General features: G+C 40.9%; 1 protein-coding gene across 1 annotated transcript in view; it reads left to right on the forward strand.

Moving 5' to 3' along the window:
• Positions 1-16938, forward strand: part of PPM1H (protein phosphatase, Mg2+/Mn2+ dependent 1H) — a 131485-nt gene that overhangs the window by 53243 nt on the left and 61304 nt on the right. Inside the window, exon 2 of the mRNA XM_057425537.1 lies at positions 7972-8137. Within this exon, the coding sequence (XP_057281520.1) occupies positions 7972-8137 (166 nt within the window). The remainder of the gene's footprint in view (positions 1-7971; positions 8138-16938) is intronic.

The raw sequence follows: 16938 nt of genomic DNA on the forward strand, positions 1-16938 counted from the left end.
AAGCATAAGGAGAGCTTTTATTTGCATATAATTGGCATTGTTCTAAGGAAGAAAGGGTTTATTTGGATGCGCTTTCAAAAGTAGAACTTTAGGAAGGAAATTGGAGAGGGGGAAAGTGGCATTTTATTTTTGTCATGCATCCTTGCTGCGTGTCAACGTTCATTTATTCATTCTACAATAAAACTAAAATATTTTAATTCAAATTAAGGACTTGGTTGAGTGGGTTTGAGTGTTGAGTAGTAGTTGATGTAGTAATAATAGCAGTGTTGAGCTTGTAGGCAAAGTGAGTATTTCAGAGGCCTGTATGCCCCTTGCTGTAGAGGTTAGGGGCAGGCTGCTGTCCCTAACCTTTCCTCATTTTAACTAGTGTGATTTGTGTATTTCTGTCACACAGCTGTGTGGGGACAACTGGACCTCATATACAACCATTCTTTCTTCTGTCAGACCTCTGGATCTTCTGTGTCCTGTTTATGAGTGATGCTTGTGGTCAAGACTGTCTTCAGCCTCACGTGCGTGAGGAATTGTACAGCTCATGGGAACAGGCATAAAGTAGCTAATTTCCCTTGTACTAGAGGGAAGGGAACAGCAGAACCTGGGTTCTTGTCTTGAATGTCAGTCCTACTGTGTAAAATGAAGTCAAAGAAATATTCACAGTCTAATAAACCATACTGAAGTATATTCCTGTAGAAAGGTTCTTTTTCACACCTGTTTTGTTTTTTAATGCTTTCCACTTCAACTTGAAGCTCTAAACTTCTCATACCACCCAAAGCTGATAAGCTTTCTTTGTCTTATCAAGAAAATCTAGAAAAATCTAGTGGTGCATGAAAATATTAATGTTTTTGTGCAAATATACTCATCTGAAGGCTGACTTCACCAGACTGTATATGATCCATTCATGTAAGAAGCATAATTTCCAAGGCAACTTTTTCTGTATACTATGGAAATAAGTTCAGACACAGATTAGCAGAATTTGAAAATGTAGCTGTTAAGGAGGAGAAGAAAATGGTGTAAGACTGCGATAGTGGTAGTTGGATTAGAAGGATCTGGTCAACAGAGTGGTTTATCTGCATTATCATCTTTCCTAGTTTTTTCATCAAGTTTTGAACAGACAGCCAGCCAAACTTGCTTTAAATAGGATGACGAGCAGTCTGACCTGGCTGTCTCTGCAATTTCACTGTGTTTTGTGGGAAGTAAATGGTGGTTCTCTTACAGTGTCAAGTCCATCTTTACAAACTCTTCTTATCCCCTCCTGATAGCTAGTACAGAGGAGTGAGGAAGGAGAATTTGGCAACTAGTATTGTCAGCTGTGGTTGAGATTGCTCAGCCTGAAGTAAGATTATGCTTAACCATGTTTGTGTCCCACCAGTCTGGTTTAGCATCTGCTCTGGTTCATTGTCCATTGTTTCTCTGCTGTAATATCTGTGTGCTAATTATCTAAAAGCTGCTCATCCCCCTGTAGTGATCACAGAGCTTGCTCCATTACTGTGACCCACCGCTGTCTTGTTCCTTGTAGTCACTTAGCACTTCATCTCTTTTGGGAAGTGTAGCTGGATGCTATGCCACATAATAGCATTTGGGGAAGTCCATGGAAATAACATCAGAGTGGACTTCCCTTCCAAGATGTCATAGATTTCAGTCCAAAGACAAGCTGCGTTAGCAGTTTATGTTCATTTGTAGTGAACCTGTGGCAGAATTTTTTAGAACTTGTGTTGGTTTTGAGTTCTTTAATGTATTTTAGATTTTGAGTATAAATGGTATTTTGCCTGGGCCTTGCCTATTTTAATCCCAAAATTAGTCCTTATCAGCTAGGCAGGTGTAGTTGCTTCTAGCTTGGCCCAGTATACCAGTGTGATTGCTGGTAGGAGAAACCGTATTTTCATGCTCAGTCCTTGCAAGACTAATCTTTATGGCTAAACATTCATTTCGTCCTTGGTTAATAAAATGAAGGTTTTATTCAGCCCCATGGATTTAGACAACTGATTCAGGGATGGCTTCACTTTCTGCCCTCAGTGGACGATAGTAGTGGGTGTTTTTGTTTTGACGTGAGCAGTATGACAGAGTAATAAATGAATGAAACTGTTTAGGCTGCTTGAAAAGCTGCCTTTCATCTGCAGGAGGAGATGAACAGCTAGGAGGAAATCTCTTTCAAGTCGATTCCCAGGGCAGAAATAAATCTTGTGTGAGTGAAGGGGAGAAAAAGCCACCTACCTGGAAATCTAAGACTAAATCTAAATGAGATGTCACAGAAAAAATCAGTGGCATCCACTCACATGCTAATCCATTAAGGGGGGGGGGGGGAGGGAGATGGGTGGAGAAAGAAAAGCCAGCAATATATCATTTTAAGACTGCTGAAATTATGTTCCTACAGTTTTGCATTATATTGTCTATAGTCTATAGGTATGGTATTCATTTGTCTGGGTTGCTTCTGTGTTATTAGTTGGGTTGGATGCAAGCTGGTGTCATGCTCATGGTTGCAGGCTAGCACATGTGTACCACAGCTGGAATGAGGAGAGAGGCTGGTGGTACCTTCTGTGAGGCTGGCGCCTGCCAGTCCTGATGAAATGATTTATTCAGGGTCAAGACAACTGCAGGTGCCCACTGCTACTCTGAACCGCTGGCCCTAAACCAGTACTTCTTGTGCGCACTGCTGTTGTGTGAAATACGCCATTTCTGTCTGGCTGTCTCTTCAAAACATACTGGGAAAACTAAGCAAGAAAATAATGCAGACAAACCATTCTCTGTTGACCAGTGTCCTTCTAGTCTCGTTTCCACTATCACAGTCTTACACCTTCTTCTTCTCCTCCTTAATTACTAAATGTTCAAATCCTGCTTGTAGGATTTACAATAAACAACAAACTGCCCATGGATATATCAGGGGTTTTTCTACCTTCTTTTTCCTAACCCTTAGAAACCTAACCTTTTAGAAACATTTGCAGTTATTTCCATGTTCCAGTGTCACACCTGGTGGGCTGCACAGATAACACAGACAGACTCAGCCTTAATCTACGTGGTACAAAAGCAGGCTTCGCAGACGTTTGCTCTGGAAGTGTTTGCGTCAGGGTGTCTTGACCCTCTTAACAAGTCTTACAAAGGAAGTGGAACTGGGAATGCTGTCTACTACTGTGGAGAAGAACTTTGCCTTGGTAGGGGAGAAGCAGATAGATTTTGGGGTGTCCTATGGTTGCAGGTGGTTGTCAGTTACCCTACAGCTCAACTAAACTGAGGGGGTGGGTCAGGCTCTCTGCTTTTACAGGTTTTATTTCTTAGTTTGGGTAGGTCTGGAGTGTGTGTGCGGCCAGCTCCCACACTTACCCTGCTGTAACACAGCTCCCCGAGCTCTTGTAGCTCTCCTCGCCCTTAAATTTCAAAAAGTACTTCTCACTGCGGTTGTGCATGCTTTCTGCTGAGCTCTTGGCCTTTACCTGTTACTTTAGGTATGTTAGGTAGAGAATACTATAGGCTTGTGAGTTTAAACAATATAAGTACTCGGATGACTACTTCAAATTTGTTCAGAATTGGAGACCTAGACCTAGCACAGCTTTGAACTTTTGCTGAAGCAAACACAACTTCATCTAATCACAAAGAATACCATATAGGGAGGAGAAGAACAACCAACAAGTATATGTACTGATAACTACTGATACCTATGTGAAAAAAAAGAGGGCTGAATATAAATGCTTCAAAAGACTTGAGCTGACTTTGGAGGCTTTTTGGTTTGTCTGGTTTTCAGGTTTTTTGTCAGGAAGCTGTTATCAGAACCTGGTTTGGATTTGTTCAACTGGCCTGTTCTGGTTCTTGTAAGATAAACTTGGTATTTTGTAATCGGTGACCTTGGTAGAGGAGTTTCAGAGCTCTGCTTGATGAATGAAGAATAGAAGCACAGTGTGACCTACATTTCTATTCAGTCTAATGGGATGTGGGGTCTCGCGAGATACCAGCAGAATGCTAATTGTGAGCCAAACAAACTAGCTGGCTTCCATCTGGAAGATTTGCTTTAAGCTGAGGACGTGTTTGAAATTAGTCTCATAAAGTATTGAAGTGTCCATCAAAGCTGATGCGAGTAACTCTTGAGGTGTGACCAAGCCCCACCACCTCCCTGTGCAGGCTTCAGGAAGCTCCTGTTTGCAAAGTAGGGTGTATATTTTTTCTAGCATTACTATACCATGAACTAAACCTTAGGATTTTATATTTATTACTGAGCAGTGTGTTTGACACTGAGCAGTGTAGAGACAGCTAATCCTGTAAAAAGAAGAGCTTCCGATCCAAATTGGATACATTACTTGGGTTGAACTTTGTGAAAGATTGGGTATGACATGAATGGGTAGTGGGAGAGAGGGGGGAAGGGATGGAAAGGAGTTGATCGTGAATAGGTCTAATCAAACAGCTCCTTGAGGAATTAGGGGGAGAGAAAACAAAAGCAAAAATTCCCTTGAAAACATGTCTCTGAATAAAAGCTAGGAAATTATATAGGCCTCAATCTTTTTTTAATTCCTTTTTCCCTGCATATTATTTATATAATGTAATGATCTATTTTAATTATTATTATTACTGTTATTATTAGCATCCATGGTCAACTGGAAGTGGGGACAACTATATGGTTAGAAGGTTTTTGATGGAGGAGGGGTTGTTTTTAACTGTGTGTGAGGAGGTGTTGCTTTGTCTCCTGTTTACTTTACTGGAGGATAACATTTGGAGGCAGACAGAAAAGGAGATCTGAAGGCAAACTGAAAATCTTAGGAAGCTGAGGCACTTCCTCGGCGAAGGAGGGGGGTGGTAGATTTTCCATCAAAATGTTCATAGGTCTAATTAAGAGTTACCTTTTGGAGATATGAATATCTCCTTAGTTCTGCTTTGTTATTTGTATAAGCAGCTTAGATGTGGTTTTTGTCCTGATAAGTTAAAGTCTGGGAGAGCAAGGAGGAAAGACAACAGTGAAATCAGCATTGGAAAGCTGTTTGAAAGAATTGCCTCGAGGAGGGACTTAAAAAGCTGCAGAGAGAAAAGGATTTCAGAAGGCACCAAAGACAGATTTTAAAGCTGAGTAGAAGGTGTTGCCAGCTTCTGTGCTTGGCATCAAGCATCAACACATAGCTCCAACTTTGAGATTAAAAATCACAGGGCTTCACTGCAGCCCTTCTCTAAAGTTTGGCTATGAGATGGGATGTGAGAGTAGAAGAGTGGAGGGTTTAGATGACAAAGGCTGCCTGACATAGGCTCTCTTCTACTCACTTCCCATCTCACAAGCACTCGTAAGCACTGTTTTGACATTATGATTAGTTCAAGTCTTAACAAGGATTTCCAAAATAAACTTAATTCTCTGATGGAGAGAGAAAATCTGGAATCTTGGGAGATAATGTGAAATTCTGGGAGGGAACATGTTCACAGCCCCAGTACTGCCACCTCAATACACTGACATTCCAACTCCCACAGCTTCTCAGTATTCAGTCTTGCCACGCTCCTCTCAGTCACATTCTTTTCTAGCAAGGTGCTCGGTACGCAGGGTCAACCTCAGGTCTTTCATTGTAGCTGACTCCCAACCTAGTCTGCTAGGTCACCTTGTTCTCATAGCTTTTCTAATGTGCCTTTCTTCAGTGCCTTGACAAATCTTCTTGGCAAGTGCTTTGTAAAATGATACCATATTGTGCATAACTTAACGCGCTGTTAAACATCAGAACATCTCCTACCATACAAGTCCTGAAGTCCATTACTAAGCTCAGAAACCAGAGCAGTTCCAACAGTTGAGTGATTTTCATTAGGAACGATAAGTAGTAGGAAGGCAGCAATTTTTGTAAGGAATCACTTTTGTCTCTATGTGTCTTCCACTGTTTTTTAAATGGGATTGAAAACAGCGGCATCAGTGAGGAGGCTGGTCAGCTTAACTGAGTATTGATTAGTTCCTGATGTGATAAAACTACACTTTCTGTGCTGCTGCAGTGTTTAAATGCTTTGGTATTTGTGATTTTCTCCTCCCTTCCCCTCTACCCCCTCTCTGAATACATGCTTCTATTTTTCCTAATGTCAGGAAAATGTCGAGTTTTCAGACTGGAAGCTTATAGCATCTCAGTGTTTGATCTCCAGTTGCTCAAAGGTTAGGCACAACAGGGGGTGAAGTGGATAAACTGCTCCCAAGTGCCTTGCAACTAGATGCTCCTTCATCCCTGCTCTCTGTGTTTCACAAAATAATTTTACTCGCAGTTGGTGTTTATTTACAAGAAATACTTGTAACCAAGTGGTGGTATTGTGCATGCAGGTATCAGGCTGCAGTGAGTGACATTGGGCACTGTAAGGAAGCTTTCAGTATTTGAAAGCAGTTAATTATAGTGGATGCATATTTTCTTAGAAGACTGATTTTTCTAATCAGAGGTAGGAATGCTCATTTGTCACAGTATCATATTGCTCCTTGGGAATCAAAAGAATATATTACCTTTAAGCAAAGCTGACACAGAATTGACATTTCATCAAGAGCAGGCAAGCTGGGGCAGAGTGCCCTGCAAGCCTTCCTTTGGTTTTTGTTTTCCTTTCAACAGTCTTCAGCATTTTCTTGTTATGCAAAACGTTACTGCAATGAAAACATTAGAGATCAAGAAGTCAGGTATGTCTTGAACTTTCTATCAGGATTGTGATGTGCCTTCAAGCTGTTTTACTATCTGGAGAGGCCGCAGTTGTTTCTAAAGGCATTGTGTGCCTGATGTGAAACTTGGTGTTTGTCCAGCAGTGGAAATGCGGTCTCTGACTAGCAGTCAACTTGTTGGCTCAAACCTGGTAGTAAAGAGGAGTGGTTAGATGATATTTGTGAAAGAAGACATGCTTGCATCAAAGTGGAAACGTTTTTACTTGGTTAGAATAAGTTATGGTCCCGGCTTACACAGGTTTTCCCTGTGTGAGCCCAGGACTGTCAAAGCACGTGTCTTACTCAACATGGTGTCAACCAATGCAAAATTAGTCAGCTTGTGATGAGGTTCTCATGTAGGAAGAGTGTTTGAACTTGTCTGGTCTGAGGTAGATGATAATAACCACAATAATTGGATAATGCAAACTTCTGATTATGTTTTTAAAATGGTGGTGGTGGAGTACCTGTTATTTTAGCTTCATCACTGATGGAACAAAGATGAGCAGTTGTGGTGCAAGTCTCTGGGTACCTTTGGCTGTCCAGAGCTAGTACTGAGCTCTTAGTGCCAGAGTTTCATGCCTGCAACTCTTGATGTAGGTCTGCTGCTCTCTACACTGCAGCTGGGACAGAGGCATAAGGGTTTGAGTTTTGTTGTTTTGGGGTTTGTTTTGGGGATCAAAGGAAGGCGGGTTATGTTGCTCTGCAGTACCAGAGGGGTGCAGTTAGTATGCATCTCTCTGTTACTGTGGTACAAGCATGCTTGATTTGCATGTTGGTATACAAGGCAAAGACTTTCTGTTTCTGTCACAGTGTTTCTAATACCTGCTTTTAAAACATAATAGCAGTGCATATTTTTCTGTGCCTTAAGCAGTAACAACTTTTTAGATTTATAGCAGGTCTTTTGTTTGTGCAAGACTTAGAACTTGACAGAATGCACACCCTTAGCCAACAGACTAATTATTCACTGTAGCAGAGAGGCTGGCAGGTAGAAAAGCAAGTGGGGCTCTCATGTTACAGCTGGGAGGCACAAGTTTATCAGCTTTGACCATCAAGTAGTTCCTTTAAAGAAAAGTGGGGTATGCCTGCAGGTAAAATATGCTCATGGTGCCAGTTTCTTGTTGACATAGTTCCCTGAAAAATGCTTGTTATGCCACGTGTAGGTATATAGAAACAAAGCATGCATGTGTGATTGTATGTGTATGTAGGTGTGTAAGAAAGTTGGAGATTTTCATTCAGTTTGTATTTGTAGTACTTCTGCGCTACAGTTCCATACATCTGGAGTCACGTGAGATACAGATGGATGCTTCTGTGCTTTGCTAACTTGGACATGTCCTCTGTTGGCTTTTGTTGTTTTCTCTTAGGGTAATAAATGCAGGGAAGAGCACGCACAATGAAGATCAAGCCAGTTGTGAAGTCCTCTTTGTCAAGAAGAAAGCTGGAGGAGCTAATTCTACACCGAACAAGAACTCTTCAAAACGGAGATCATCGCTGCCCAATGGAGAAGGTCTCCAGCTGAAAGACAATTCGGTAAGCAGAATTCTGCATCTAGTCAGTGGAGAAGTACAAAATAAATATGAGGATGTGGCACTGTCACACTAAAAGATGCTCACTGAATGGTTTATATATTTTCAGTTACCTCTTTGAGTTATCTCTGCTAAATAAAGAGCACTTAACTATGTTTTTCTTAGTTCTGCTCTTTGACTTTTGATTTCTGGCATCTAAGACATTTTAGTTTAAAGATGGGGAGGGGAATATTCTTTAGAGTTTCCTTTTTGTTTCATTTCTGAAAATACAATCCTGAGAAATTTACTGCTGCAGGATACTGAGTTTAGTGGCTGCGGTTGACTTATCCAGTGATGGTCATTGCAAGCAAAGCAGTATCACTGTACAGTCATGCAATTTAATTAAAGGTCAGACAGTCATTTGGGTTCTTTTCACTGAAGCAGTATTGCATATAGCAAGGTTGGTTTATGCAGATAGAGTAAGGTCATCCAGCACACTGCATTCAGTGAATTTAGTGGACTATGGCTCCTCTCTTTGTTGTGGAGAGCGATGTACGTCATGCACTTGTCTGCTGGCAGTCATCTGCTATTCTTCATCTGTCTTGTTTCCTGACTGGCTAATTACTTCATCTGCTCTTTAAGCATGAGCTCAAGCTTCAATGATTGGTAGTGCATGTTCGTTTCTGACATTTAGCCGTGTAACACCAAATGCCCTATGTGAATGTTGGAGTTGGACACTGTGGATATACAGTCTTTCTGCTGCTGGGAGAGCACAAGTTCTCCCTACGTGATAATTAGTCTTTCAGTGAATGGCAAGTACCCTTTCTTTTGTTTGGGTTTTTTTTTCTTTGTTTTGTGTTGTGGTTTTGTTTTAAACCAGGTTGTGATTAGCATTCTGCTTCAGTGTCTCTCCCTGAACCCCATGGCTTGGTAAACCTGATGGCTACATTGGGTCACTGGGGTCCTGAGCAACAAGTGTTGCACTGTGTCCCTCCTCACCTTTCACTCTCCCTTTTCTGTTCCACATTTCATTACTGCTTCAGCATTTTCAGACTCTTGACAGATTTTCCAGGTTTGCAAGTAGCTCTGGTTTTTGTCTCTTTCAATCTATCCTTAAATCACCTGTGTCCATTTCCATGTGTTGATATTCCTCACTGTATTCAGTTATGGGTTGTTTTTTTTTTCAAGTCCATATTTGCACACTCCTGAATAAAGAATTGTGCCCCTGTACTTGCTGGGACTATGAGTTCTGTGTACAGTCATGCAAGGCAAAACAGAATTTCTTTGAATAGGCTGTGTTTTAAAAAGTCTTTCCTAAAAAGTCCATACAACTGCCTGCTATTGGCTTGTGCAGATGCTTGGTTCCTACATCTATTTAATTTTTATATGTATCAGTTATGTTTAATGAAGCAAACATTTGGCCGCAGTACTTGTTCCTGTATGTGAAACACACTGAGATAAGCAACAACATGCTTGGTCCAGGCCATGGGTTTGTTTGACACAAAGGGCATGCACACAGCACACTGTAAAGACCCCTGTACAGACACCAGCCTGGGTAGGCACATCTTGGTGCTGTGCAGAGGTATAACACCAAATTTGCCTATACTGAATTTGCCTGTATTTTTGTATTTTAGGGGTATGCATGAGACATAAAAAGCTTTGTAGTATTTTTCACAAAGTTCAGTCCAAAACTGCCATCTTTGAGTAGTAGCAAATGCTTCTCAAGAGCAAGAGGCATGCTATGTTGTATGCTGCATGGTTAATCAGCTTTCTCAGAAGGAACTGTTTTCAAACATTACATAGCTAATATGCTTAGATTGCTTTAAAAATACAGGGATATAAAACCATTTCATTACTGGAAATGTGTCCTCACTAGCCTTGATGGTATCCATCATTATGGTCATCATACTGTTATGGTATCACAAAGGTAGAGTCTATAAGCTGCATATTTTTGAAAGCTGTTCTTTTTGTGTTTTAAACTTCATGATTGTCAGCCTTGTTAAATGTCCAGTTGCCCTGTGTTATGAGAAATATCTCACAGAATTTTCTGTTTTCCTCTTCTCACTGGTGTATTCCCTACTTTGATTCTGTATCTTTCATCTTGATTTTTGAATAAACAGCCACTCCCTTTCAGCTTCTTGAAAGAAACATTTTTATTTCAAATCTTCTGTTTTTTCTTCTATTTCTGACTGTAGTGGTTTAATCCCAGCCAGCAGCTAAGTAACTCACAGCCACTTGCTAACCCTCCTGTCCCCTGGTGGGATGGGGAGGAGAATTAGGGGGAGAAAAAAGGTAAAACCTGGGTGTTGAGATAAGAATAGTTTAATAAAGGAAATAAAGTATTGTAATAATCATAATGATAATAATTGTAATGAAAATGGAGACAACTGAAAGAAATAAAACCCAAGACTGACAAGTGATGCACAATACAAATGCTCACCACCCACTGACCGATACCGAGGCTGTTCCCAGGCAATGATCAGCCACCTTCCCCCAGTTTATATGCTGAACATGCTGTTCTATGGTATGGAATATCCCTTTTCCTAGTTTGAGTTAGCTGTCTTGGCTGTGCTCCCTCCCAGCCTCTTGTGCACCTCCTCACTGGCAGGGCATTAAAATCACAGAATGGTTTGGGTTTGAAGGCACCTTTACAGATTATCTATTTCTGACCCCAACTGCCACAGGCAGGGACACCTTCCACTAGAGCAGCTTGCTCCAAGCCTCTGTGTCCAACCTGGCCTTGAACACTGCCAGGGATGGGGCAGCCACAGCTTCTCTGGGCACCCTGTGCCAGTGCCTCAGCACCCTCACAGTAAGGAATTTCTTCCTAATATCTAAGTCCCATGCTTTCCAATACACCATCACCTTTCCTTTTGTCTTTTTGTATGTACACACACATATAATTCCCTTAATCTATGGACCTTCCCTGTAAAATAATCTGTTAAGATTTAGTCCATGACTTCGGGCTCCATCTGTCACTACAGTCTTATCAGGGCAGGAAAGAAGGTGTGTGGTATTCTGACCTGAAATGAATGTAATGCTGAAGTGAGGGATCATCTGATCTGTATAACATCGTATACTGTTTTCATGCTACTTGTTACTGTGTTATTTGTACGTTTTCTTTTTATCTACAGATTTGTTTTCTACATGACACTTGAATGAATGCTATAGCACTCATTATTTAGCTGTGTAAAACCTGTTTTGCCACATCTTGTGAATTTAGATTTGTAATATATTTTCCCAAAACAAGCAGCATAGTTTTCTACTAGAGGGCACTCTTACACTAGCAATTAGTAGGATTTTTTTACTTGGTACAGTTTTGCTAGTTGAATATACATATATATATATATATGCACATGTTTTCTGTAATGTGTCATATTTTTACATTTTCATCTTTTTATACTGTTAAGTGTAATATTGTGGTTTTCCCTCACATAGCATTGTTAGCAAATATTTTTTTAAGGCGTATATGAGTTTGGTGTTAAATGTTACTCTGTATCAATAGGATGTAGAAATACAGGCTTGAGACATTCCAGTGAATGGTATGATATTGTCCCAGCAAGTATTTAATAAGAAAGCCAGAGGCTGAATGCTGTAAATGCCTCATAGGAAATCCCACTGTAACACACAATCTGAAATAGTTTCTGAGTGGTGAAGCACTTTGTTAGAAATATTGAAGGAAAAAGGGATGAAGGAAGCAGTTTACTGAGTATTTGTCCTATAAAAAGAAAGTTTTCTTCTGTTCTTGTTTAGTTTTTGAAGTGTGGCACACAAGGGAAATAAGAATTGAAACTTAAACTGTCTCTTGATTTAACAATCTATTTCATCATCCTTGGATTTTTCATTTCTTCAGCATAATCTTTTAAAAGACCACATGCCATCTTTGTTTTTCCCAGGTTTCTGGGAATTGTGCAAAACTTAAATGGCAGCTGCATCTGAGGTTGTGTGTTTAAAGGTAACCCCATCAGTGCAGTCCTGCGCTTTGGGAAGGTCAGCAAAAAGGAGTCAGAGATCAACAGGTTGGGTGCTGTTGTCATGGCTTTGACTCTACAGGTGGGCTCTGAAGAGCTTCTGGGAATAGAAAGAAGGAGGTGGTGGGCCAGAAATGAGGAGATGGAGAAATGAACGTTTACTTAGCCCCACACACACACACACACACACACACACACACACACACACACACAAATCAAAGGAAACCTGTTAAATAGTATAAATATGGTTTTCTTCTTGCAAGGACAGGTGATAAACTGAGCAGAGCAATGAATGAAAAGATTCTGCAAATTCAACCCTAAATTAATTCTTTCCCCTTCCCCCCCACCCCATTCCACTGCAGCTTGGTTAATCCCATTTGCCCTCTGTCCCCATTCAGGAGCATTCACTTCAAATTGCACAGCATTTTCTCTGCTGCTATTTTTAGATATCTGTAACTACAGGGTACCTTGACGATGAATGCTGAAGACCATCAGTGAGAGAAATGGGAATCCTATGCTAGGATATTGTCATAGTGACTCAGGTTGCAGGGCTTCATGTGATGCATTATTAATTGTCACTGTAATCTGAGGATAGATATTGATTAATTCTGCAGTACTCTTTGCCACAAAGATGGGGCAGGATATTTGTGTTATGTGACACAAGACTGGTTGCCTACCACAGGTAGCAGAGCATATCATTGGTAACATAAGAAAGCTTTTCTCTGAAGGTGGGGTGGCAATTGCCAACCCAGTTCAGACTTTGTGAGAACCAAAGATGTGCTCTAATGGGTTTTGTGAGTCTGGGTCGTATTTGGAACAATAATAGTCATGGTGGGTTGTAGTTTTCAGAATAAACCTTTAGTGGCGGCATGATTTATTTGCCTGTTTGGAATTAGCTTCATTAAAATATTCTGAAGGTTTGCAACATGGGAAGCACTTTCCAGCTTACCTAAAAAAATTGTCCTAAATTTATCGCTATATATTGCTAAAGTTGCCTGTTTTTTTTCCCCTATAACTGAGCAGACTAGGTAATTGCTTGGTGGCTGTGGAGATCATCTCAGTGGTGGGAGGAAAAGCGAGCACCTTTTTGTGCTTTCTGCCTCATCTGTGTTCCGTGATTGCTGGCCTTTGCTCATTCTCTGAGTCACTGCACCATATATTTAATTCTAATTGAATTGCTATGGTTTTGGAGAATTCATTGCTCTTCAAAGAGAGAAGCCATTTTTATCCTCAGGCTGGGGGAAAGACATTTGTTGTTTCTTCCTTTTTTAGACAGCTAATAATTTATTTGTGGTTACACTCTCTTTGCTAGCTCAAAAGTAAATGAAGCTTCATAGGAATACACAGAAATTTCTGGATACTAGTATTTAGGTTACAGTAATGCCTGCAGTTCCCAGATGCATCTCCCACAGAAAGTGTGCATGAGAGTGGCACTGTGGTAGTCATCTTCCCTGACTGAACACACTTATTTTACAGCCCTCTCGGTTAATCTAGGGTACTTCTGCAGTTGATAGGGAGAAATAAATCTACTTTAGAGTGAGATGGGCATAATCTGAGAGTGAAGGGTTTTCTCTCTGAATACGAGAGCAATTGAGAAGAATATGCTGGAGGTGTACAGTGTAGATGTCTGAAGTTAGCTGAACTGGTAGCAACAGTTTAAGAATTTCTAGTCCAAGTTAGAAGGGGCAAGAACAGTGAACTTCAGAAGAACCACCATAGTTGATGTGGCCATGCTGTGTTCATATCAGCAATAACCCAAGAATACAGCTCAGGCCCATATGAGCTTCTCTGTTGTAATTTGTGCTGCCCATTAGCTTAGAAGGAAGTACATGGCAACATTTCCATTCCACTGTTCATCATGGGCCATTGTCCTCATCTGTTTTAAAGCTTCCCAGTCTCTGATGGCACCTTATTTGACTACCAAGTTCACAGGAGGCTTGTTCAGTGTAGGACATATCCAGTGTTGTGCTCATAATAATGAGAGTGAATTGTGTTCAGAACTGTTCTCCTTTATCTTCTGAAAAGCTCCAATACAGACTTTGGTGAGGGCTGGCTTTGGAAAACTTAAGGAAATTGGGGGGGGGGGGGGCAGGGTAATCTATTCTTAATTGTAAGCTTCTGTTATAGTTTGGGGGCAGAGGGAGGGTGATGACAAAATACCTTCTTCCTCCAGGTGGAAGGTAAATATTTCCATTTCAGTCAGAGTTGTAATGCCTTTATGCTTTTTCCCCCAAGGGCAGCACATCTCCAAAGGGAGTAGCACCTTTCAACGGACATAAGCTGTGGAATAATTTATCTGTGGTGCATCATAAAGTGGATTTTGGCCAGAAAGCCAAACTCCCAAGAGAAGAATGGGAGCAGAAGCAGTTTGATGTAGAACTCTAGGAATAACACTGTTGCCTTTTTGAATATAATGGTTTCAGTTTTCACTTTAAATACTTTCACTTTGGGATACTTCTTTTTTGGCAAAATACCTTAGCTTTTGCATGAATCTCTTTTTGCAAGCAGGTTTTTTTAGTCAGTAATCCCATTATCCATTAAAAATGGCTTAAGCAGAATTTTATAGCCAACTGTTGTGTGAACCTAGGGGGATTCTGAGCCCAGAGCAAGCTAGCACAACTGCCAGGCATGCCTTCAGGGGTGACATTTCACAACAGGTTTTTGGTGAGTTTACCAGGCTGGGTAAGTGGGTGGGTCTGGCTAAGGAGCTGCATTCAGAAATGTGTATGTTTGTTGGGTTTTTCACCATTGTATGATCCTTACTGGGGTAAGTAATCCAGCGCTGAATTATAATGCTCCCTTTTCTCAGCATTTCAATAATGAAGAGTGCACAATAGACTCTGATTTCCTTCTCATGAAGGAACTCTCACAGTGTAGATAACTATTGTTAATACACTGGTTAAGAGTATCTTTGAACTTTATTACTGCAGTAGTGCTATAAGCTAAACACAGAGTAGATTTATATAATTTTTATAATCAAGGCTTTTAAATGTGCTTTTCAACAAACATAGTTACAAGCAATAAAGCACATTCAACAATGAATTTTACCCTTTGAACACCATGAAATTGCTGTGATGGTCTGTATACTTGTTGCTAAAAGAGACATTTTGCATTAGGTTTTGGATGTTGTAGCTTGGGGCGACAATGAATGATGTCTTTTGGATCAGCAAATGACAATTCATGGTGTTCTTACTCCAACCTGTTTGCCATGTCCTACAGCCAGTGGTTGGCACCTTTGTGGAGCAGCTGGAACAGCTGGAAGTTCACAGCCCTGTCCATAAATCTGAAATAAGCAGTGCTTTGGGCATGAGGTGCTGAGATGCAGGTGGTACCTAGACTACATGCTGATCTGTTGTATAAGGGAGCAGTGTTCAGGTGAATGAAACAAATCATGTCTGTCATCCTAAATTAGACCACAATCAGTGTGACATGTCGACAGAATTGTTAAGTTCCTTTGACTGCAGTGAGATAGGTTATGCTTTCTTAGCATGAGGTGTTTTGGAACAGTGTTGCCTGATTCCTGTCCCTTTCAAAATGATTTATTTCTAAATCAGTATTAGCCCACCCACGTCTGACATTGCAGGGTAGCCCCACAAAGTTATTTCAGCATAGATGGGAGAAAGGAGGGGAAAGGAGAGGCTGTACAGACTCTTTCTGCATGCTGCTGCCTAATATGATATCATGCAAAGACAGGTATTGTTATGCCTTAAAAGCTTCCCTGAGGTGACTTTCTCAGAAAAAAATTGAGGTTATCTAGGGTATGGCTCCTTGAAGTCTTTCAGGCAGACCAGAGCTTCTGCTGCCCAGAACTTAATCTGCCTTCAGCCTTAGGTTAAATGGACCTTCTCTGGGTGATAAGGCACCCCACCACAAAAGCAAGGTTTCTGCTCTTATCAGAGCAATAGCAGAGCTGATCTGTTCCTGTCAGATGAAACTATGTCGATAGAAAGGGAGAAATATTTGAGAATCACAGCATTAATCAATAACTGCTGAACAAATATATAGCATTACCATATATACCTGAATTTTAATAATGAGGTCTACAAAATTCGCTTTTTCCAGGTACTCTGCCTGTATGAGAGCAGTTGTGCTGACTGAGATGCTATGGCTTGAGATAAAATATAAGATCTAAGAGCACAATGTTATGCAGAGAGCTATACCAAACCACTTGTATAGTTCTTTGGGTCCAGAGAAGGGCAACAAAGCTGGTGAGGGACCTGGAGCACATATCTTGTGAGGAACGGCTGAGGGAACTGTTTAGATTAGATATTCGGAAGAATCTTTTCACCAAAAGGGTAATCACATATTGGAAGAGGCTGCCCAGGAAAGTGGTGGAATCATCGTCCCTGGAAGTGCTTGAAGAATGTGTAGATGTGGTCCTTAGTGGCATGGTTTAGTGGTGGACTTGGCAGTCCTGGAGTAAAGGTTGGATTTGCTGATCTTAAAGGTCTTTTCCAACCTAAATGATTCTCTGATTCTGATCAGAGAGTATGTAAGTTCAGTACTGTACAGGAAACTTAAGAGGACTGTGAAGGATGATGATGTGAACATCTAGGCTAGCATGTGGAGTGCTGATGATCCCACTTGTGCCTACCATCCTCCAGGATCTGTGTGCTGTGCTGGTTCCCAGGCTGGCACAGGCAGGGAGAGCCTCAGCTGTCCCATGTGCCTGCATGGATGGACCATGTCTACCAGTCACAGAAGTGGGGATCGCATCTTTTTACTAGTTGTCAAACTGAGGCCCTTTGTCTCACACCTACTGAAAGAAAAGGTCTGTCACACAAATATCAGGAGCTGTCTTGTGTGGAATTTTGGTCTCCATGGTGGTAAATCTATCATTTATCAATGATGTGAT

Source organism: Pezoporus wallicus, unplaced genomic scaffold, assembly GCF_028554395.1.
Source record: "Pezoporus wallicus isolate ANWC-B61680 ecotype Strahan unplaced genomic scaffold, APGP_CSIRO_Pwel_v1 contig_4722, whole genome shotgun sequence".
Classification (NCBI taxonomy): Eukaryota; Metazoa; Chordata; class Aves; order Psittaciformes; family Psittacidae; genus Pezoporus; species Pezoporus wallicus.